The following is a 22,322-nucleotide window of genomic DNA, read 5'->3' as shown; positions in this document are numbered from 1 at the left end:
TCTCTTTAACCAAATTTTTTTAACTATTACTAACATTCAGTCAGTAGAAATTGATAAACCTTTACATGTTATAGTAGTTTTGGAAAAGTGAAAAACATATATGAACAATCTAAACACACTACTACCAAACTTTGAATACGGATTACAAAACCACAGTAACACTAGTAGTAAGATACAAGTTTTCAACCTTAATTTTTAAATATGAATAATGTTATTGAAATTGTGATTAAATATTGATTACAATAAGACAAAAAGGGTATAACTAACATAAATAAATACCCTGACACGACCAACCAGTCTCTTCCGTCACCTTCCTTCAACCATCGTCTTAACTCCACAACTCTCTCCTCTTCCCTTCACTCTCCGTTCAATTAACTTCTCAGAGTAAAGAACCAAAAAAAAAAACAGAAATGATCATTCTCTCTCTTCTCCTCCACCTTCTCATCAACTCCTCTCCCTCCCTCTCTCTCTCCCCCGACGGCCTCGCCTTACTCTCCCTCAAATCCGCCGTCGACCAGTCCTCCTCCTCCTCCTCCGCTTTCTCCGACTGGAACGACAACGACTCCGATCCTTGCCGCTGGACCGGAATCTCCTGTACCAACATATCCTCCTCCTCCGGCCTGCGCGTCGTCGGAATCTCCCTCGCCGGAAAACACCTCCGCGGCTACATCCCCTCGGAGCTCGGGTCCTTAATCTACCTCCGCCGTCTCAACCTCCACGACAACGAGCTCTCCGGCTCGATCCCGACTCAGCTCTTCAACGCCACCGCGCTTCACAGCCTCTTCCTATACGGAAACAACCTCTCCGGCGCTCTACCGCCGTCGATCTGCACCCTCCCGAGGCTTCAGAACCTCGATTTCTCTCGAAATTCCCTCTCCGGAGCTCTCTCTCCCGATCTCGGTGACTGTAAACAGCTCCAGAGACTGATCCTCGCCGCTAACAAATTCTCCGGCGAAATTCCGGGAGAAATCTGGCCGGAGCTGAAGAATCTCGCTCAGCTTGATCTCTCTTCGAACGAATTCACCGGTTCGATCCCTAAAGAGCTCGGAGAGCTCAAATCGATTTCCGGTACAGTTAATCTCTCGTTTAACCACTTAACCGGAGAGATTCCTAAATCACTAGGGAACCTACCGGTCACCGTCTCTCTCGATCTCAGGAACAATAACTTAACCGGAGAAATCCCTCAAACCGGGTCCTTCTCAAACCAAGGACCAACCGCTTTCCTCAACAACCCGAAACTCTGCGGGTTCCCTCTACAAAAGCCATGTAAGAACGGTGAGAAAACCTCGCCGGAGAGTAAAAAGTCGCCGGAGAATAATACGGATTCAAGAAAAGGGCTAAGCACGGGACTGATAGTGTTGATCTCTGTAGCTGATGCTGCTAGTGTTGCCCTAATAGGGCTGGTGATAGTTTACTTGTACTGGAAGAAAAAAGACTCTGAAGGAGGATGCAGCTGCACAGGTAACGAGAAACTCGGCGGCGGTACCGAGAAAGGCAAAACTTGCTGCTGCGTCGGTGGGTTTCCGAAGGAAGAGGATTCAGAAGCGGAGGATAACGAGAGGGGCGGAGAGGGTAGAGGAGAAGGGGAGCTTGTGGCAATCGATAAAGGGTTCTCATTTGAGCTAGACGAGCTTCTGAGAGCTTCTGCTTATGTTCTTGGGAAGAGTGGGTTGGGGATAGTGTACAAAGTGGTGCTCGGAAACGGAGCTCCGGTGGCGGTACGGCGGCTTGGAGAAGGAGGAGAACAGAGGTATAAGGAGTTTGTGACGGAGGTTCAAGCGATGGGGAAGGTGAAGCATCCTAATGTGGTGAAGCTGAGAGCTTATTATTGGGCTCCTGATGAGAAGCTATTGATCAGTGACTTCGTCAATAACGGCAGTTTAGCTGATGCACTTAGAGGTAAACTAAACACTACTTAGAACATAAAAGTAACATTTAGGTTGACTTTGTCAACGCTTTTTTATATGTTGACGTCAGATTGAGGTTAGATGTGACATAGTTTGCTTGTAGGGTCAACATCTGGTTGAGTGGTTAAGATCCCATCTACTAATCCTTTAAAAGCTTACACACTCGAATATTATATTATTATTTGGTTTTGTTTTTGTCTATACAAACACTTCAATATTCTATTCAAACAATCATCAGCTTGCTGTTTTTTTTTGTTTTGTTTAAAAACTGGACCAAGATTTCTTTCTCTTTCAGGCATCTTTTGTTTTTCTTGAATAGTATATTTTGAGTTACAAGTAAAACAAACATGCCGTGTGGTGGTATAATTTACTGTGGTAGAGTAGTACAGTAGAAGTAATTAATAAAAAATGAGTGGGAATGAAAAATAATGATGAGATATTTACAATGGAGCCTAGTAGGAGGAAGAGAGAGATGACTTGTAGGTTAAGAGTAATGATTCTACAAACCTACCTCGCTGGATCCTCTAGTTGACCCGTCTTTTTCTCATCGCAGTTTACTTTATTATTTTGCATTTTTATTTCTTTGGTAAATAGGGAGGAATAGTCAACCATCACCTAGCCTAACATGGTCAACGCGACTAAAGATCGCAAAAGGAGCGGCACGTGGGCTAGCATATCTACACGAATGCAGCCCAAGAAAGTTGATACACGGCGACGTCAAGCCTTCCAACATCCTTCTCGACTCTTCCTTCACCCCTTACATCTCCGACTTCGGCCTCACGCGTCTCATCACCATCACCGCGCCTTCAGGCGAACCATCCTCCTCCTCTGGGACCGGCGGTTTCTTAGGCGGAGCTCTCCCTTACACTTCTATCAAACCGTCAGATAGATCCAACGGCTACAAAGCTCCCGAGGCTCGTCTCCCTGGAAGCAAGCCTGCTCAGAAATGGGACGTGTACTCGTTTGGTGTTGTCCTTATGGAGATTCTTACCGGGAAGTCGCCGGATTCGTCGCCGCTGAGCTCGTCCTCGTCGTCCACGGGGGTTGCTGAGGTGACGGATTTGGTGAAGTGGGTGAGGAAAGGGTTTGAAGAGGAGACTCCATTGTCGGATATGGTTGATCCAATGTTGCTTCAAGAAGTTCACGCTAAGCAACAGGTCTTGTCTGTATTCCATCTTGCTCTTGCGTGTACTGAAAGTGACCCTGAAGTTCGTCCACGTATGAAGAACGTCTCCGAGAACATCGACAGAATATGATTCAGTTATTATACCATATTCATTTTTTGTTGTTTGGGTCCATTTTTTTTGTTTTATAAGTATATCTCCAATAGTTCTTAATTACACGAGATCCTGTAACTCGTTCCAGAGTCTAGGGACCAGTCTTCAATCTGTGTTTATTGTCTCTTTTTGTTGAATAATTATTAATTTTGAAATGAAAATTCAATCAGATGGTTTATAGTTATTAGAAATGTCAATATGATTTTAAAGCTGTTTCCAAAACAACACACATATTTACATATATAAAAAACTACACTTTTCATGTTTGGGAGTCTTGGAAGTTGGAACCAATCCGGCCAAGCAAGGTCAGGGATCAACATTACACTTGTAACTAATATAGAAGATTGCATTCTCCGCCTTGAACTTCCACGCGGTTCTCTTGTGGCTTCTTCTCAAGTTTCTACAACCACCTTTGTTAATCTCCAAGGGTAGGGAATCACACAATTTCTGTAATAACATTGTCAAGTGTAAGAGGACAGTAAACACACAAGAAGTTCACTTTCTTTCTTTTTGACATATAATAATTGCAATTGCTGCCTAACCGGCTTCAATCTCTGGTTTATTTAGTCATCTCTAAAACCGCCCAGTTATCTAATTAAACCAGAAAAAAATAGATCATAACCAAAAATCAACATTGAATTTGAAAATTGTATCTGAGAAGATTATATTAATTTATTAAAATTTTGAAAAGATATATGTCGAAGAAAATGGAAAATCCTATTAAACGGTTAGAAACAGAAGACAAAGAAAAGGAAAGTTTGAAGAAGCTTGAGTTCCAAGTAAGTAAACGTGTGCTAGAGAAACAAACCCAAACCTATTAGGAGTTGGTTTACGATACTCTCTCTTTATATACAAACACGTAAGGTCACACTTTCTAACAATACAAATCATTCTCTCCACTTTCGTTGCTTCCAAACCCTATTTTATCAGTCGCGCGAGAAAGAGAGAGAGAAGGATGGAGAAGCATGAGTTCTTAGAACTGTTTGAAGCTGCAACCAAAGCTGCAAAATCTGCTTCGAGAGGAGACGTTAAGAGTTCTTGTCCTGCGGTCTCTAGGTGCGTCGAAGCCATAAAGCGTTTGAGAGAAGCTCCCGAGTCTCTTGCTTGCGAGTTGGTTGTCGATCGCAAATACACTCAGATTGGAAAGAGTCACGGCCTTTTCACTGAGCACAAAAACCCTAGAATCCAATCCGAGGGAAAGATTCTTTACTCTCTTTGGCTCAGATATCTCTACGCAACGGGGAGGAAACAGAGCTCACGACCTCGTGATCGGACGGTGGTGAAGAATAAGAAGAAGCTTGTGGAGGAGAAGATGGTCTCGACGACGACGGGGGATTCTAACCGGGACAAAGTGCGTGAGATTCTTAACAAGTCCTTGTCTAAAGTGGCTGTTGAGATGAAGGAAGGAGTGGTTTCTTGCGATTCTTGGAGTGTGGCTGCTTCGGTTGAATCTGCTATGTTTGAGAGACTAGGTTCTTTCGAGGGGACTCAAAAAGCAAAGTACAGATCCATTCTTTTTAACATGGGAGATAGCAGCAACCCAGACTTGAGAAGGAAAGTGATGTTCGGTGAGATCAGTGGAGAAAGACTGGTGACGATGGAGAAAGAAGAGATGGCTAGCCACAAGATTCAGTTGCAAGTTCAAAACATCAAAGAGAAAGCCAGAGCTAGGGAAGAGAATCGAGTCAAGAGTATGATGATGTTTCAGTCAGACACTATGATCATGACTTGAGCACAAAATATAGATTCTCAGTTTATTATTAAATATATAATAATTAGTCTCTTATCTTGGTGGTCTCAATGTATAAACATTTTTGAATGGTTTAGTTTGTAACTCTGCCTTGTTTCATTGTAAAATACAAATTTAGTTTCTCAGTACCTTGCCACTACTTCAATGCCTAACGAGGTTCAGGTGGCTTTAACAAGATTATTATCTTAGGAAGATAAAATGTTTTCCGCAAATTTTATACAAAGTTTCCGATCTTATTTTCAGCCATTGTCTCATTAGATACAACAAGACCAACTTTAACATGTTCCTTGCTAGATTTAACTTGGTCATTCATCCTAGAGTTACCGTTGCGATTGGATCATCTGTTGGAATCATCTCGTACTGGTTAATATGCTTCACTAGGAGGAAGTTTTGAAATTAACTCCAATATTTTGAACTCTAACCACTCTCAACAGCTTCTTCTGCAAGTAGTGAACTATTGAAATTAACTCCAAAACAGCTTTGATAAGGTATGAATACGTGAATGTATGTGGTATCCGTGATATGATATTTAACTTTGAGCATGTAACAAAAATACATGAACGTGGTTAGAAACTATTATGAGACAGGGTACATATGGGAACATTATGATCAAGATAAAGGAAGAGGCAAAGGCAAAACCACACGTCTCTTCACAGGCTGGTCTGCGCTTACCTTGTTAATATTGTCCGAATAGTATCCCATTTTTTGAAATCCCTTCTCCAAATGGAAGCTAAAAACTACAGACTCATGTTGGAAATATAGTGCTTTTTCATGTTTGCTCATGGTTGGTTTATAGAGAACATAACTGTCACACTCACAGTTAAGACTACGATTACATGTTGGCAAAGATATAGCATATAAGCTGTAGCTTCTCTGTTCAATCAACATCGTTTAGAAAATTACCATCACATATTAAACATAAATCAACACAATCATATGTTTCAAGGAACAAACAGTGGAGGAACACCACAACAACACTAAAGCAGTTTCAAACAAAACACTCCACTTTATTCAAACCAGTGTATCAACTTATAAAGAGACAATGCTCTCTTTGATTTGTATTCGTGTAGAAAATGTACCGACCACAATGGTATCAGTAAGATCACATCAAATCAGGCTGTGATTGTTACGCTACATACGCACGGACCAGACAGTTTTATCTCAGATGTCATCCACTGCTTGCCTGGTGCAGCATCCGGATCATACATTAATGTGCTGCGACCAGCTTCTTCCTGAGATGAGAAAAGCAGAAGCTTCCCATTCAGCTTACCAAACTGGAACCCGGCCCTGGAGCTTCCTGAAAGCGGAAGAGCCACCACTTCCCAAGTTTCATCTTCTGCATTGAACACTGACATCTTCCTCTGGTTCTTCCAATCAATACAGAACAGCTTCTTTCCTACTTCAACATGAGCTGTCACCATCTGCGAACATAACCAAAGACTCAATCACACTCATGCTCAATGATCAAAAGCTAAAAAAAAGACTTACAGTTAAACCGTTTTTGTTGCCAGACCAGGAGCCACACTGAGTGTTATACACATCAACAAGTTTAGAGTTACCAATGGTAAAGTTAGATCTCCCACCCATCACGTAGAGCTTCCCGTTGAAGCCGCTAGCGAAACATCCCCACCTCGGACGCCTCAGAGACTCTATGAAAGTCCATATACCAGTCTCTGGATCATACACCTCTGCACTCGACAGACTCTCTCCGTCAACACCGTGACCTCCCACCACATAAACAAGCCCATTCACCTCAGCGCAAGCAAAGTCATAGCGTGCTTCCTTCAAGTCTTCTAGTCTGCTCCAGCTGATTTCATTACAAAAAAACAAACATGTTTGAACATAAAAATCCACTCAATTAGGCACGCGGGTTCGGATATTTCGGATAGTTTGTAATTCGGGTAGCTCATAATTGAGGTAGTTTGGTTACACCAAAGTCTAGCCAAATTAAACTGGAAAAAGTTTGGTTCGTTTTAGAAGTTTATACCGAAACTAACCGAAGTTTTGGATTTTGATTATATTTTCGGATAAAATTTTGGCTAACTTCGGATAATTTCAGTTAGTTTATTTAATTTGATTCAAATTTTGGTTTATTCTATTAGTTCCGTTTGAAATTTGGTTCATAATTTCTTTTGAAAACCTGAACTAATATCAAATTGAACCGAAAACCAAAGTTTTTCTAAACATGCCGATCCGAATCGTATTCCTAACCAAACTAACCAAAAATTTTGGTTTGGTTTGGCGAGTTCGGTTCAGTTCAAAACCGCAGGCCTACTACACTCAATCATTGGATCAAAGTTCACAAAGGATGCTGAAATCAAGAAGAAGACGAACCTGTTGAGGCAAGTATCAAACTGATAAACATCAGAAGATGCAACAAGAGAACCGTTGATCAAAGCACAACCAGCAACAACAAGGAGCTTCCCATCAACCACAACCACCTTAAACCCTGTTTTGGCAGGACCGGGCATAGGTGGAAGAGATGATAGTTTACGTCCCTGACAGTCCATTACCTCCCAGTGGCTCTCTTTCCCTCCAGCATTCGTTGTTAAGACATAGAGCCACTCCTCAAGCATACCGGCAAGTCTTCTCACAGTAATAAACTCTTTGCTCTTCACAACATACCTCCATTTCTTACAGACACGTCCCATGGAAGGGAAGCTAGCACGCGGAACCAGCGCCAGACACATCTTTGCCACGTCATCAGACAATCCCGGGATTAAAGGGACGTCCCGGTAATTCTCAGAACCAAGATCAAGATTGTCTTTGGAGAAACACATGCCGTTACTTACTACAACCCTTTTCTTCCCACTTACAAAAGCTTGCATATTTTTGACTAATCTTCTGAACAGAGAGATAGACAAATCTCCCAATACAATTTTTTTTTCTAACTAAAAGTAAGTTTTTTTGTGTGTATGAAAATGTTATTAAAGAATTTCGTGAAAGCCGTCACGTATATTGATTTTCAAAGATAAAGGAATGAATAATGTAGCGGAGAAGAAGACTATTGTAGAGACAACTGATGAGTGATGATGATGATGTCCAGCACAATCTAGTTCATATCCCATACCACTGGCGCCGGTTCTACAAAAGTTAGGATCTAAGATTGATGTTAAAGTAATGTTGTTTCTTCTCAGACACATCTCTGTATCTATCAAAAAACAAGATTAAAGATAATGTCAACAACAAAGAAAGAGAGTTACAAGATTGCAGCTAGAAAAGAAAGAAGACATACCATTAAAAGGTCAAGCTAGAGAAGGAGATTTAGCCACCCACAACGTCCATCTTTAGAATTTGTGAATGTTCTGCAATTTTTTTTCCAGAAAAGTCAATTCTTGAACCAAGTCAAGAAGAACCAATAAGAAATTTGAATATCAATTATTTCCTGAAAATATGAAAAGTTCAAATTCTAACAGAAACTTGGTCAAGATCTCAAGATCAGTGCTTTCATATATGAACAGAAGAAATCCCAAAATCAATAAAAAATTACAGTAAAATGGAGGAATCAATGGGGATGGTGATCAGACCTGAAGCGGATGATCCATTTCCAAAGAGGAAACTTATAAAAATAGAAATCTAAAATGGCTAAGACATTTATAGAATGAAGCGGAAAGAAATAGCAGAGATAAAAAAAGGATAAAGAAGATTGAACGTACCGACAGAATATGGGAAGCCTTGTCGTGTTTATGCGTTGAAGTTGGTGCAGAGAAGATAACATTGACAGATAGAGAAGATTTGATAATAATAATGGTGGGAATTTAAAAGGGAACGTGAGATTATGAATTATTTAAATACGCAAAATAACAGGAAGGAAGCAGCATGCGGTGGATCGCTCTAAGATAATAATGTCAACTAGTCACCACGTCACATTCACCCCCATCACTATTTACTTCTTTATGTATTTTATATTTTTCCATTTACTTTAGATTACACAAGACATGTTCTAATTCAGACAACGAAAAAAAACAAGACATGTTTTGATTCAAATAAAATATTTCATTTATGTCCACATTCCATTTATTTTTATTTTCTTGTACTATTAACTCCTATTATAAATTAAGATTCATTTAAGAAAAATATTCATTTCTTTATTTGTATTTTTTTTAAATGTATAGAATGTTGTAAAGTAAATTCTTGTTCATAACTTTGAAATCTGGTTATGTGATCGTTGTCATAGTTTACGAATATAATAATAGTGATCATATCAAATACCTAAATTCAATCAAGGACAACGAACGAAGAAAATGAAAGGAGCAATAATAATTACTAAACAAATGAAAGAATCGTATGTATAGATGAAAATGTCGACAATATCTATGATGGATTAGTATGTTGCACAATAACACTGGATTCATTTCAATTTGCCCACAATTTAATTCAAGGAACCTGCCTTTTCTATAATATATATATATATGTGAGTTTATTATAGTTTAAATCACTCATTAGTTGTATTGTACATATGATTAATTACTGGATGTAACTTTTGATGATTAATTGAAAAAAATCCTTTAGAAAAAACTTATTTTGATAAGCTAGTCGGTTTTCAGCAGAGGTGGAGATCTTTTGTGTCTAAATGAACATGCAATCGTATCCCTTCGACCCCTCCCCCTTTGTCTCTATCTGTGGGACCATGAGGCTCTGTTAAAGTCGTGTGCCATTGCATCTATTCACTTCCAGCTTTATCCTTCTTTCTTTGTAACCTTCGAATATGCTTGAAGAAACAAATTAATTTTAGTATTATCATAGCTTAGATTAAAAAATACTACCCGTTTAGAAATGTGTATTATATTCACTGAAAAGAAAAAAGTGTTCTTGAGTTTCATCAAATCGTCAAGAATGATTACTTTTTGTGGTAGGGTTTTGCAATTAAATTATGATTTCAAAAATAGATGTATATAAATACCCAAGTAGGTGGTGGTTTAGAAATGTGATTTACAAAACTTGTTCTTTTAACCATGAACAATCATATTTTAGTACTATCTTAATACTGATTTGATGAGACTAATGGTTTATATACTTTATGAGTTTTTTTTTTGTGAAAATGTGGTTTATATACTTTATGAGTTTGTAAGATATACACCAGATTATAGAGAATCGTTTGGACCTTTTTTTTTTTTGAATCGTTTGGACCTTCCAATTCATACATGTGGATTCAAATTTGTGAATGAGGATTTTCCATATAAAACCTCATTTACATTCAAGAATACATTTCTGTACATAATATCATTTATAGGATCGTTTGGTTTATTACTTCATAAATTACTATACAATATTGCAATCTATCCTCATCAGTAACTGAAATAATATTTTACATACTGTTAATGGAACTAAATAACAATATATTCTTTGTATGACTACAATGTAGTACATATGCTCATAAACTACTTCTTGATATTTTGTTCGCTTAAGGATTTACAAGCGAGAGCCTAGATATTTTCTAAATTTTCCAAAGCATGATTAGCGAGAGGAGAGAGTGTGATGATTATGGATTGTTAATTTTAATAGTTTACAATCCTTTTGCCACAATTACAATTACTTCACTCCAAGTCCGAACAAAAGAAGCTGATAACCAGGAGCATATGAGGGTTGATAACTATTCAGAACTCAGAAGTTAAAATCTGGTCGAACCAATTTTATTGTTTTTAATTAAGATAATGTTTTCTACTCTGATATATGTATGGCAAAATTAAAGTAAATAAATAGCGTTGTCACCACATCAAACCCACGTCAGTTTCCAAGGCAAAAAGGGAAAAAAAGTCCAATACGATCTTATCCCGTGAACTTTTATTCTTAGTTATCCTGGAGTATATACATTTATCATCCATCTTTTCCTTTTTCAAAGATACAGGATTAATCCCAAACCAATAAATAAGTTCAAACTAATCTTTTGAAGATATGTGCAGACAGTGCAGTCTACAAATAGATCATCTTTTCAAATATGTAAATGGACCATAAGCAAACATTTGTTTTCATATAAATATTCATGAGCAATATATTTTAGGTTCGCATTGTATGTAGATCAAACTCGAAAAGTATTGACATCTTAAATCCTTCACCTTACTACTTAACTAAAAGGTCTCGGATCAATCTTTGCCTTATGCCAACCTTACACAAAAGACGTGCGAATTATTCCATATCTATACTATTAAAGCAGGATCCTATTATCATAATTACTTTAGGGGTATGTTTCCTTCACTAACATTGCATGTTTCATTAAGGGCAATTAAATAATATTAATACAAATCTATATTGGGTCATTATTTTTGGATCCAGCCCAAATCAAATCTCTTTTGGGCCATTTGGGCCTATTAAAAAATCAGATTCAGTTCTCACTTTTTTTTTTCCTTTGGACCACTGAGTCCAAGTTCAAATAATTTTTTTTCAACTATTCTTAATTATTATTTTTTTCTTTTCTTAATATAATTTAAGCATTCATAAAAATAATTGAATTTTTTTATTGAAAAGTATAAATATTTATTAAAAGTATATAATTTTTTAATTAAAATATTAACCCCATAATAATTATCAGAGTTATACCAACTTAATTCATTAAAAAAATAAAGTTTAATTTTTTTAATATAAATAGTCATTTAAAATGAAATACGATAAATAAAGATAAAGTTTTTAAGTCTTTTATAAAATAAAACACAAATATATGAAAATGTGACATTTACTAAATATTTGTCAATTGAAAAAAAAATAATAATAAACCCGCGCTTTGAAAGCGCGGATCAAAAATCTAGTAACGTTCTTAAATGTAATGCTTACATGTTTATACTTTATACTATTGGACCCATTCTTATATACATAATGTGCTGAATAAGAAGTGGTTAAATGTGAAGATACTTTGTTAGTGAAGCCTATATACAAAAAAAAAGAAGAAGATATCATTGCGGTTAAAAAGTCTTTATTTTCTGTCTCATGAAACAATGAAGAAAATAAAAGGAAAATTTCACAAAGTGACAACCATTTACACTTTAACTATATTTTTAATTATTGAAGTGATATTTGTATTACAAAAACTTGAAAATATGACCTAACTGTTCAATTTTAACTGTGAAAAAAGATGATGTAAATTTATTAAAAATAATTATTAATTATTTTAGTTAATAAAATAACTAAACAAACACAAAATACATAAAATAAGTAAAAATTAACAAATAAAATTCAAAATAAACTTTGAGATTTTGGTAAATGATCATTTACCAAAATCTCAAATATATTAGTTGAAAAGTAAGACAAAGCAAACAACTTTGTGAGGTTTGACTTAAACAACCCACCATAATGAAAAGAACGATTGTTATTTATTTATGGATCTAAAAGTGGCGACCCGAAAGCGATAGCTACATAGCCTACATTTCTTTTCTTTTTTCTAACAACGTTTTCTTTATCCGTGTGATGCTGACAAATTTTAACCATTTTAAGGACGGTTCATGTTGATTTACGATTAAAACTAGTACTAGGATAAGACCCGCGCCTTGCGCGGGATTAAGTTATTATTTTTATTATATTTTGGAGAATGAAACAATAGTTTGGCTTCATTTGGATTACGGGTGTTCAATCCGGATATCGGGTTGGTTTCGGTTCGGTTCGGTTTTTTTCGGTATTTGGTTAGTAAAATATAACTACTATTCTAAATCCATATTTACTTTGACTTTAGTCTTTCACATACTTTTGAAAGATTTCAACTGGACGACTAAATTGATCAGCCAATCTTGTTGTTTTAAATCATTAGTGTTTATATATATATATATATATATATTATTTAGTTTGAATATTTATTAAATAAAAATTCATATGCGTTATATTTTATGATCATTTGTAACTTATTATAACAAAAAAATAATCTATTGATCACAAAATTTTCAGAGTGGGAATATTCAAATTTCTAATAATATATAGACGTTTTGAAAAATTCAAATATAACATATAAGAAAAAATATAAATGTTTTTATTATATATTTAATGTGATTTTTTAATATCTTTCAATAATATAAAATTAAAAAAAAAGAACTAAGATACCAAAATTGTTATCAAATATTTATTATTCATAATAATTAATTTTCATATATACGTTAATCATATTAGGTAATTCCGTAGCTTCTAATTAAGGAAAGTGCAAAAAAACTTTTGGTAGATTATTTATCAATTCGATAGTTAGTTTAATACAAAATATAATGTAAGTCAAGATGGACCAACCTATTTTTCTAAGAATAGTATATTTTATATAGTCATTTATTAAATAAGAATTTATAATCATACAGTTCTATGATCATTCATATCATTTTATAACTGAATATTTAAATCATCGATAACAAAATTTTCAATGTGAAATCTTTAATAAGTTTATAATTTATAAATGTTTTTGAAAATTCATTGAAAGTTTTAATATTAAAATATTTGTGTAATCTTATGGTATATAGTATAATCTATATATATATATAAATATATGTTTTATTATTAAATGATATTTTTTACTCATATGGTTTTAAAATAATGTGTATCTTCTTATAATATTAAATAAAAGTTCATATTAATACAATTTTATGATCATTTGTAACTTATTATGACAAAAAAAATAATCTATTGATCACAAAATTTTCAGAGTGGGGATCTTCAAATTTCTAATAATTTATAGACGTTTTGAAAAATTCAAAATATAACATATAAAAAAAATTATAAATGTTTTTATTATATATTTAATGTGATTTTTAAATATATTTTAATAATATAAAATTAAAAAAAGAACTAAGATACAAAAATTGTTATCAAATATTTATTATTCATTATAATTAATTTTCACATATACGTTAATCATATTAGGTAATTTCGTAGCTTTTATTTAAGGAAAGTGCAAAACATTTTTTGGTACGTTATTTATCAATTCGATAGTTAGTTTAATAAAAAGTGTAATATAAGTTAAGATGGACCAACCTATTTTTCTAGGAATAATATATTTTGTATAGTTATTTATTAAATAAGAATTTATAATCATACGGTTCTATGATCATTCATATCGTTTTATAACAAAATATTTAAATCATCGATAACAAAATTTTCAATCTGAAATCTTTAATAAGTTTATAATTTATAAATGTTCTTGAAAATTCATTGAAAGTTTTAATATTAAAATATTTATGTAATCTTATGGTATATAGTGTTTAATATATATATATATATATATATATTTTTTTATTATTAAATGATATTTTTTACTCATATGGTTTTAAAATCATGTGTATCTTCTTATAATAAAAATGTTAAACCATTGATCATTAATTTTTAACATAATAATTTTAATAGTTTTAGTCATTTATTGTCGTTTTTAAAAATTCAAAATATAACATATACGAAAAAATCTAAATTTTATTTTTATAGCTAATTTGATTGTTTAATTTATTTTAATAATATAAAATTAAACAAAAAATGATGGAGGAGATATACGTTGTTATCAAATCTTTATTATTAAACTCATTAATTGTCATATATATATTAGTCATTTATGGTAATTCCGTAGGTTTTATTTAAGGAAAGAAAATATCATATCATATCATTATATCATATAGTTTGACCAACTTATGTATCTAACAACATATAAAAATCGAATGTGGACCTACTTATTTTTCAATTGAATGTAATTGACTACCTAATTGAGTGCCACCTATGCATTGGGGCCTCTTTTAATTAATACAAAATTGAGGTTACATCTTTTCAAATGTTCCTCAATTAATATATAAGGGATTATAAATCTCAATTGTTTAGTTAGAATAATCAATAATCCCATTTGTTACATGGCCGTGAGTCACCTCAGGCTATAGATAACATTCCAAATTTCCAATAATCAATAATCACATATGTTACATGGCCGTGAGTCACCTCAGGCTATAGATAACATTCCATCCCTTTTTGGAATTCTTGGAAATCTTAGACGAAAGGTATACAACGATTTATTTATGCTCAGACGTTAGCTTGATTTTTTTCTTTTTAAATCAATTTAGTGACCAGTTCACCATTCGAAAATAGTATCATTTTTTTGATAAATATTTGGAAATAGTATCACTCGGTCATTGTTTAAAATTTCACTTTTTGGTGGTTCATAATCCTTAAAGTATTTTGGACTCAACAAATTTTAAGTTTTAACTGTGAAGATTTTTTTTTTAAATGACATAAATAACCAAATTAATTGTTTTATGCTTTAAGTTTTACTCATATGCATCACCATACTATATTGTAGAGTGGGGATATAGTATAGATATCTTATACACGTAAACATCTCATAATCTTCACGAATGAAGAGAATTATACCCATACAATGCTCCAACCAACCTTTTTGTGAGATTGAAATCTTGTTTGGCGGTAGGTTGCCTAATATAGAATATTTGAAAGTCTATGGACTCATCACAATATACACATCACGAGTACTTACTTTTCTTAGGCACTTTATTTAGTCAAACATGGAGACGATCGTTGGTCTAAGATAGGATTGAAGCTCCTTTACGTTGTGAACAGGGACGTGCAGCCTCGCTAAGAAAAAATTGAAGAAGAAACATTCGGTAGTTGGGATAAAGAAAAACATGAAAACACACAGAAACGCAATAAGATCAGCTTGGTAGTCACAAACCTTAATTTTAAGTTACTTCCACAGGTTTGTAAGTTATAACAAATGTAAATTACTATTTCTCCAGATTATACGAATCCTCTTAAACGACCAAACTCTCCACCGCTAAGCTTTTTTGGAAGCTATGCAAATATACGTTGGGCTTTGGGCCCATTAAGATTCGGCCCATTATAATATCTTCTTCTTCTTCTTGCATCATCACTCCCCTCAGCGACGCCATTCTCGGATTCTTCCAGAATATTCAAATGCAGATATCGTCTCTCTCCATCATCCGCCACTCTTCTCCTCTCTTCCTCCGTCGCGCGGCGATTCACCACGGCGGACACGTAGCTCGACTCGGAATCCGCCGCAGCTTCCATCTCCTCACACTCTCAGCTCGACGAGACAACCCCGATGTCTCCAGAAAACCCCAGCCGAGCAAAAACATGCTCAGAGCCAAGCACATCGGCAAAGACCACTCCTCCTTAGCTCCCGTTCTCTCTCCCGACCACAATCCTTCGCTCTTACCTTCTCAGGCCATCGGCACCGTCGCCACCGCTCAGGCGAACTTCATGCGCGTCGTCGTCAAGGACGGAGACGGAGAGGGAGACGATCGTTCTTCTTCTTCGTCGTCGTCTAAGGACGGAGTTGAGCTGCTCTGCGTGGTGAGAGCAGTGCTGAAGAAGATAAGGAGGAGAGTGCTGGTTGGGGATAAGGTTCTCGTGGGGTCAATCGATTGGGTTGATCGGAGAGGGATGATTGAGAATGTGTTCCAGCGGAGGTCAGAGATTCTTGATCCTCCTGTGGCGAATGTTGATCACTTGCTTGTTCTTTTCTCTCTTGATCAGCCCAAGCTTGAGCCGTTTACTCTCACTAGGTTCTTGGTGGAGGCTGAGTCCACTGGGATTCCGCTCACTCTTGCCTTGAACAAATGCGAACTCATCACCGAAGAGGTAAAGGACAAAGATCTTGTTTGCATAGCTCATGACATGAAGGCTTGATTAGAGAGACATGATCTTTGTTTGGTTACAGGAATTGGAATCTTGGAAGATGAGACTGCGTGGATGGAACTACGAACCGTTCTTTTGCAGTGTGGGAACTAAAGAGGGGCTTGATGCGATTGCGTTCGTCTTGAGGAATCAGACTTCTGTGATTGTTGGACCTAGTGGTGTTGGGAAGTCGAGTTTAATCAATATATTGAGGAGCAGCTCTGGTGGTGGTGACGTTGAAGACGAGAATTGGTTTGAGCCTGTAAGGTTTCTTTCATTCTACGGCTGCAACTTTGTTTTTACAACGTTCTCATGAGTTGAACTTTGGTTATATATATTCAGATAATAGGTAATAAGTGGTTTGAAGATCAGAGAGTTGGTGAAGTTTCAACTAGAAGTGGTAGAGGCAAACACACAACGAGGAATGTGTCGCTGCTGCCGATTACTGAAGGTGGTTATCTCGCTGATACTCCTGGATTTAACCAGCCTAGTTTGCTGAAAGTAACCAAGCATTCACTTGCACTGTGTTTCCCTGAGGTTTGTACCTTTTGTCTTGTGCTCATTTCGCAAGTAGACTGATTGTGAAGGATGGATTAGTTGACTCTCTTTTTTTTTTGCTTAGATAAGGAAAATGATAGAGGAAGAGAAATGTGGATTCAAAGATTGCTTGCATATCGGAGAACCAGGATGTGTAGTGAAAGGAGAGTGGGAAAGGTATCCTTACTACCTACAACTGCTTGATGAGATCAGAGTCAGGGAGGAGTTTCAACTCAGGACTTTTGGAACCAAAAGGGAAGGCGATGTTAGGTAACTGTTTTGAGAAACCAACAGGCTTTATTATTGTCACAAAGCCTAAATAATGGACTAATCATAGAATTGTTGGGATAGGTACAAAGTGGGAGGGATGGGTGTGAAACAAGCTGAACCAAGGCTACAGCCGAAGAAGCATAGGAGAGAGTCGAGGAAGAAGGTTAAACAAACAATGATTAGTGAGCTAGACGAGTACGAAGATGAAGAGAGTGACTTGGACATAGAGGACGACCCAATTGTCCAAGCCATTGAGAACGAGAAAGAAAGATGATTATGTGAAGATCCACGGAATCAGTGTCTATTTTCACGAACAAGTCATTTTGTATAAAGAACGAAAGTGCCAAGTAAATGAGAAAATCTTTAGTAAAAGCTTTGCAAAGCAAAATTGATTTTACTTTTGACTCTCATTTGTCGCAATAATAAGTACCATCACATCATGTTCCCAACTCACTTTCTAATGAGCAAGTCTTATAACATCGAAAGTCATCAGCAGAGTTAAACTAAAGATTAAACTGACATAACATAGAAGAATGGTAAATAGAATGATTTAGATAGAAAGATTCTAATAACCATGATTAAAGATTCATAACACCAACATTTAACTCTATCCATTGTCTTGAAAATATGGAGAAAAGGGAACAAAATCTCGTTCAGGAACACAAAAAAAAGATACTGAAAATAAACGAAAGCTTAAGCGGTTGATTTCTTCGACTTGGCTGCCAACTGCGTCTCCGGCTACAATAATCAACACAAACAAAAAAAACAAATTGAGAATCACTCTTTGTTAAAAACAACATCGTGAGATCAAGACACATAGTATAACTTTTATTACCTCTTTCTTGACAGACTCTTCCTTCTCCGACAGAATCAATTCAATGTGACATGGGTTGGACATGTAAGCTGCACATCAAGAAAGGAAAACCAATGAGTAATCAATCATACAAGAGACACGTGTAAGTAAGATCAATGACAAATTATCAAAAACTTACGGTTGATTCTTCCGTGAGCACGGTAAGTCCTTCTCCTCTGCTTTGCAGCCTGGTTCACTTGAATGTGCGAAATGAAGAGCGCATCAACATCCAAACCCTTCACCTCAGCATTGCTCTCAGCATTCTTGAGCAAATCAAGAACGAACTGAGCAGACTTAGCAGGCCAACGTCCCTGACCATTGGAGTGCCTGTTCTTAGCTTGGGCAGTCCTTCCAACACCTCTGCAGAAACGGGTGAAGGGGATCGCCTGCTTGTGAGCTATCACATCCTCAAGGTACCTCTTGGCCTTGAGCAATGGTAGCTTCCTGATGGCGTGCGCTGTTTCGCGAGTGTTCTGTAAGCAAAATACAAACAACAATATAAGAACCAACAAACATAGTTATAAAGTCAAAAGTCACTAATATATAATTAATGTACCATCATGTACTGAATCTTTATAGTTATAAGAAAATGAAACTAAGATTCACCCAATCACGATGACCAATTCGATTTCCCTGAAGTATACGTGAGATCTGTAAATAGCTATAGGCCTCTGCTTTTTCTCAATCAGGTTTTACTTAGCTAAGGAAGAAGAAGCTACCATTCGCCTAATCGTAAAGCCTAGCTAGATCGGACTCAAATGAGATAAAGAGAGAATGATTGAATAAGATGTATACCTTGAAGTGGACCCTAAGATCGGATCCTCTAGCCTTGCAAGCTGCACAGATCAAAAGCAGATATACATAAAAAAAAAATCTACAAAATGAGACAAATGATGCTGAGTAAAGTTTGTTTTTCAAGAGGGCTTACACTTGGTCTGGTTGTCGGGTTCTTGCGAGTACTTCACCTGCAAGACAGAAAAACAGAATCAGAAGGGCGATTCTAAGAAAGAGATGATGTGAGAAGCTTAAAGAGTAGTTACCATGGCTGCGGCTAACAGAAGATAGAGAAATAGTTGTGAAGAGACTATATATGTGCAAAACGGCATAAACCCTCAAAAATAGCGAAACCCTACTTCATGTGGGCCTTATTTTGTCAAAATAACTTTTTGGGCTTTCACGAATTAGCCCATTAACATTTAATGTTTGAGTAGAGAAAATTCTGAAAAGTAATCCTTTTATTAAAAGGAGAAACATTTTTAAAACTTAGACAAGAAATATGATGTGGTGAAGTGGCTTCACGAGAAGTTTTTATTTAGTAAAATGCTTAGATGTCACGCAATGATAATTTTTCACCAAAACTTTGAATTTAATGCGTTCGCATCAACATTCCTATAAAAAAACTTCATATTATCTATATTTTTCTCGACGAACACTTTTACGTGATAAACCTTCATCTTCAAGTTCAATTAGTTAATTTATCAATCATTTCTATATAATCATAACATCAATAAAGCTTATTTATTCTTTTATATGTTTCTGTTAAAAACAGTAACCCATCTGATCTATCGCTATTAAGTCGACAGACCCGTAGAGACGACAAAGCGATGAAACTTTAGTACGATGACTAAGATTAAACCCAATTAATGGTTTCTTGCATATAAACACATGTATTAATGTTAATAGTATTGATGTTAAAAAAAATATTTACTTTCAGGATTTCATTCAGCGCATTTTGAGTCGACTTCAAGAGAGTTGAAGACTTTAATTTATTATGTTATGCAAGTTTTATGTTATTTTGGGTTTTTTATTCTAAACTAATTATGTGTTTTAGAGGGTCGAATAACCTTCGATTTCTTTTATTATGCAACTCTGTTTTTTGAATTTAAAGGAGCTATCCTTTTTTTTTATTTCACACAATTATTGTTTTGATTATACAGTGAAACCTCTATAAATTAATAATGTTGAGACTACACCAAAACTATAATTTTTTTTATTAATTTATAGAGATATTAATTTATCGATATACTAAATAAACCAAAAACTCAATTTGGGACAATAAAATTATATTATTTTATAAGAAAAATTAGTGTATATCAATTTAAAGAGGTTCAACTGTAATATGTTATTGATTCATCTTTTTCGATTTTATTTGTTAAATCTCTAAATCCATAACTACTATAACATGATAGGCGAAATATAAAAAAAAATTAAAAATTTCCAAAGCTTTTTCTCAAACTTGCAAACACTATATATCAAATTTCAATATTAGTGCATTCATTATAAAAAGTCTTTGGTTTCTCCCCTGATAACAATCAACCTTTAGTTTTATCTAACTATCGCTTAAAGTATACCTTATGTTATACATAATCATAATATAGTTCTGTTTGAGAGATGTGGTTCTCGACTGGGTGCTTCCTCACAACAATACGAACAAGTCTCATGCTAACGATGAGTTCGCCTCTCCCTCTCTAATCTCTTTTACTTTTACGTAATAATCGACACAGAATTATCTTTTGTATCTATATAAATTCGATATTCTTATACACACGAAACTATTGAGCATAACAACAAAAGAAAACAATACAAAAAGCTAAGCTAAGAACGATCTTGAGACTTTTTGGCTTCAACGCATCCTCGAGAGAGAAGCTTCGACATTACGCATCATTGTTGGAAAAGTGAAGAGCTCAGATTCCATGAAAAAGTTGACGTGGTCTTCAACCCTGGCGGGGTAGCGACCAGGGCTTGGCTTTTTAAAAACTTTCTCCACCTTAACAAATCTCTTGGGAGGAACACGATGATGAATCTGATGGTTTTAGAAACTCTTGCCATGACGGATTGAAAGAGACAGAGAGATTGGTAAGGGTTTAGCTTTTTTGTGGTGTGAGAGGAAAACTTTAGAAAATCGGTTTGTGTATGCGTTTGTTATATAAAGACCTTAGGTGAAAACCGACCTTATTTCCTTTTTCTTTGTTTTCAAGTGAAAGCCGACTTTAATTACAGTTTTCTTTCCTTTTTCCCCTTTCTTTAACTAATAATGCTCCAGCTTAAAATCCAAATCAAAACATGAGCCAAGATCGAATCACTGTTTCAAATATCTGGTTTATTGAATTTACTTGTACAGAAAGTTAGCTAGCCTAATATTTCGTGACAAAACGTTGTCGGACTAGTTTTTTTCCCAACTTTTTGAATCCTCAAGTCTCCTTAGGGCATTATGATTAACCACGGTCTCTTAGCCGGGGTTCTTAACTCATTATTTGACACTTTTTTTTTACACTTTTCGGCTAAGAAACGGCTCTTATATCTCTTATTTAAGAAACAGTTCTTAGCTTTTCTTTGTTAAAATCTAAGAAAAGCTAAGAACTGTCTCTTAGCCGAAACTAAGAACCTCAGTTAAGAGATTGTGGTTAATCATGGTCTTAGATTCATGCTCCAAATGAAAAAAAAAACACACTTTGCATATAAAAGTTATTAAGATTTACATCAGAAAGTTGTTTAACTGATGGAGATGAGCATTAGACTCTGTTACACTGATATCCAAACTCTCCGTTGTCTCTTTATGTTGTGTAAAAAGGGTTAAACTTGTTGCTGGATTGTATCAACAAATTATATGTGGATTTAAGCTTAAGTTCTGATAATATGAGAGCTTACACTTTGATTATCTATTAGAATAAAAATAAAATAAATAAAAAATAAACAGAATTCCTCTCAACAATACGAACAAGTTCAAACTAACGAAAACAATACAAAAAAGCTAAGCGTAGAAACGATCTTGAGATTTGTGGCTGGCTTCAACGCATCCTCGAGAGAGAAGCTTCGACATTACGCATCATTGTTGGAAAAGTGAAGAGCTCAGACTCCATGAAAAAGTTGACGTGGTCTTCAACCCTGGCGGGATAGCGACCAGGGCGTGACTTTTTTGAAACTTTCTCCACCTGAATGAATCTCTTGGGAGGGCTTTGTAGTTGCTTCTCGTCTTTGTCGACTTTACTCGTGCAATCAGAATGAGTGAACCGAGTACGTGCCTCACAAAGAAACAGAGAGAATGTCATCAAGAGGAACACGATGATGAATCTGATGGTTTTAGAAGCTCTTGCCATGATGAATTGAAAGATACAGAGAGGTTGGTAAGTGTTTAGTTTTTT

The 22,322-nt window shown here is 35.4% G+C and overlaps 5 protein-coding genes and 1 non-coding gene across 10 annotated transcripts; 3 read left to right on the top strand and 3 right to left on the bottom strand.

Moving 5' to 3' along the window:
- Nucleotides 1–82: 82 nt before the first annotated feature.
- On the top strand, nucleotides 83–3,368 carry LOC125576286 (receptor protein kinase-like protein ZAR1). Its single transcript, XM_048735985.1, has 2 exons — nucleotides 83–1,899; nucleotides 2,502–3,368. The coding sequence occupies exons 1-2, from the start codon at nucleotides 411–413 to the stop codon at nucleotides 3,161–3,163; spliced, it is 2,151 nt and encodes a 716-aa protein (XP_048591942.1). The 5' UTR covers nucleotides 83–410; the 3' UTR covers nucleotides 3,164–3,368.
- Nucleotides 3,369–3,545: 177 nt separating this feature from the next.
- On the top strand, nucleotides 3,546–5,062 carry LOC106378923 (PHD finger protein 3-like). The gene has a single exon (XM_013818975.3). It carries the CDS (start codon nucleotides 4,140–4,142, stop codon nucleotides 4,914–4,916), a length of 777 nt encoding a protein of 258 aa, XP_013674429.1. The 5' UTR covers nucleotides 3,546–4,139; the 3' UTR covers nucleotides 4,917–5,062.
- Nucleotides 5,063–5,824: 762 nt separating this feature from the next.
- Nucleotides 5,825–8,797, bottom strand: LOC106454192 (F-box/kelch-repeat protein At1g67480). Of its 5 annotated transcripts, none has more exons than XM_048735986.1 (5): nucleotides 8,591–8,797; nucleotides 8,170–8,239; nucleotides 7,269–8,085; nucleotides 6,423–6,741; nucleotides 5,825–6,355 (listed from the first exon to the last, which is right to left on the bottom strand). In XM_048735986.1, exons 3-5 carry the CDS (start codon nucleotides 7,760–7,762, stop codon nucleotides 6,047–6,049), a joined length of 1,122 nt encoding a protein of 373 aa, XP_048591943.1. In that variant the 5' UTR covers nucleotides 7,763–8,085; nucleotides 8,170–8,239; nucleotides 8,591–8,797; the 3' UTR covers nucleotides 5,825–6,046. The 5 variants fall into 5 exon arrangements, with proteins under 5 accessions (XP_048591943.1, XP_048591945.1, XP_048591944.1 ...); XM_048735988.1 differs by having other exon boundaries at nucleotides 7,269–8,079; XM_048735987.1 differs by lacking the exon at nucleotides 8,591–8,797 and adding an exon at nucleotides 8,462–8,580.
- Nucleotides 8,798–15,748: 6,951 nt separating this feature from the next.
- Nucleotides 15,749–17,699, top strand: LOC106454172 (small ribosomal subunit biogenesis GTPase RsgA 1, mitochondrial-like). Its single transcript, XM_013896338.3, has 5 exons — nucleotides 15,749–16,484; nucleotides 16,564–16,782; nucleotides 16,863–17,057; nucleotides 17,143–17,327; nucleotides 17,409–17,699. The coding sequence occupies exons 1-5, from the start codon at nucleotides 15,798–15,800 to the stop codon at nucleotides 17,599–17,601; spliced, it is 1,479 nt and encodes a 492-aa protein (XP_013751792.1). The 5' UTR covers nucleotides 15,749–15,797; the 3' UTR covers nucleotides 17,602–17,699.
- A 177-nt stretch (nucleotides 17,700–17,876) lies between these two features.
- On the bottom strand, nucleotides 17,877–19,286 carry LOC106353938 (60S ribosomal protein L17-2-like). The gene is made up of 6 exons (XM_013793770.3): nucleotides 19,221–19,286; nucleotides 19,109–19,145; nucleotides 18,976–19,016; nucleotides 18,320–18,653; nucleotides 18,163–18,230; nucleotides 17,877–18,065 (listed from the first exon to the last, which is right to left on the bottom strand). Exons 1-6 carry the CDS (start codon nucleotides 19,284–19,286, stop codon nucleotides 18,021–18,023), a joined length of 591 nt encoding a protein of 196 aa, XP_013649224.1. The 3' UTR covers nucleotides 17,877–18,020.
- LOC125576811 lies at nucleotides 18,729–18,861 on the bottom strand. The gene has a single exon (XR_007315235.1). It is a non-coding gene; the product is annotated as a small nucleolar RNA snoR74 (small nucleolar RNA).
- Nucleotides 19,287–22,322: the final 3,036 nt, after the last annotated feature.

The sequence above is a fragment of the Brassica napus genome, chromosome A7, assembly GCF_020379485.1.
Source record: "Brassica napus cultivar Da-Ae chromosome A7, Da-Ae, whole genome shotgun sequence".
Lineage (NCBI taxonomy): Eukaryota > Viridiplantae > Streptophyta > Magnoliopsida > Brassicales > Brassicaceae > Brassica > Brassica napus.
This window is presented reverse-complemented; position numbering and strand designations above follow the sequence as displayed.

What these genes read in the sequence shown, in the direction of transcription:
- LOC106454192 (XM_048735986.1), bottom strand. Translation starts at nt 7,762, where the DNA reads ATGCAAGCTTTTGTAAGTGGGAAGAAAAGGGTTGTAGTAAGTAACGGC. An exon ending in TTTGATACTTGCCTCAACAG is followed by an intron (nt 6,742 to 7,268) that starts GTTCGTCTTCTT and finishes TAATGAAATCAG; the next exon opens with CTGGAGCAGACTAGAAGACT. An exon ending in GCAACAAAAACGGTTTAACT is followed by an intron (nt 6,356 to 6,422) that starts GTAAGTCTTTTT and finishes TTATGTTCGCAG; the next exon opens with ATGGTGACAGCTCATGTTGA.
- LOC106378923 (XM_013818975.3), top strand. Translation starts at nt 4,140, where the DNA reads ATGGAGAAGCATGAGTTCTTAGAACTGTTTGAAGCTGCAACCAAAGCT.
- LOC106353938 (XM_013793770.3), bottom strand. Translation starts at nt 19,286, where the DNA reads ATGCCGTTTTGCACATATATAGTCTCTTCACAACTATTTCTCTATCTT. An exon ending in ACCCGACAACCAGACCAAGT is followed by an intron (nt 19,017 to 19,108) that starts GTAAGCCCTCTT and finishes TGATCTGTGCAG; the next exon opens with CTTGCAAGGCTAGAGGATCC. An exon ending in TGCTCACGGAAGAATCAACC is followed by an intron (nt 18,231 to 18,319) that starts GTAAGTTTTTGA and finishes CTTGATGTGCAG; the next exon opens with CTTACATGTCCAACCCATGT.
- LOC106454172 (XM_013896338.3), top strand. Translation starts at nt 15,798, where the DNA reads ATGCAGATATCGTCTCTCTCCATCATCCGCCACTCTTCTCCTCTCTTC. An exon ending in TTGCACTGTGTTTCCCTGAG is followed by an intron (nt 17,058 to 17,142) that starts GTTTGTACCTTT and finishes TTTTTTGCTTAG; the next exon opens with ATAAGGAAAATGATAGAGGA. An exon ending in AAAAGGGAAGGCGATGTTAG is followed by an intron (nt 17,328 to 17,408) that starts GTAACTGTTTTG and finishes TTGTTGGGATAG; the next exon opens with GTACAAAGTGGGAGGGATGG.
- LOC125576286 (XM_048735985.1), top strand. Translation starts at nt 411, where the DNA reads ATGATCATTCTCTCTCTTCTCCTCCACCTTCTCATCAACTCCTCTCCC. An exon ending in TTTAGCTGATGCACTTAGAG is followed by an intron (nt 1,900 to 2,501) that starts GTAAACTAAACA and finishes TTTGGTAAATAG; the next exon opens with GGAGGAATAGTCAACCATCA.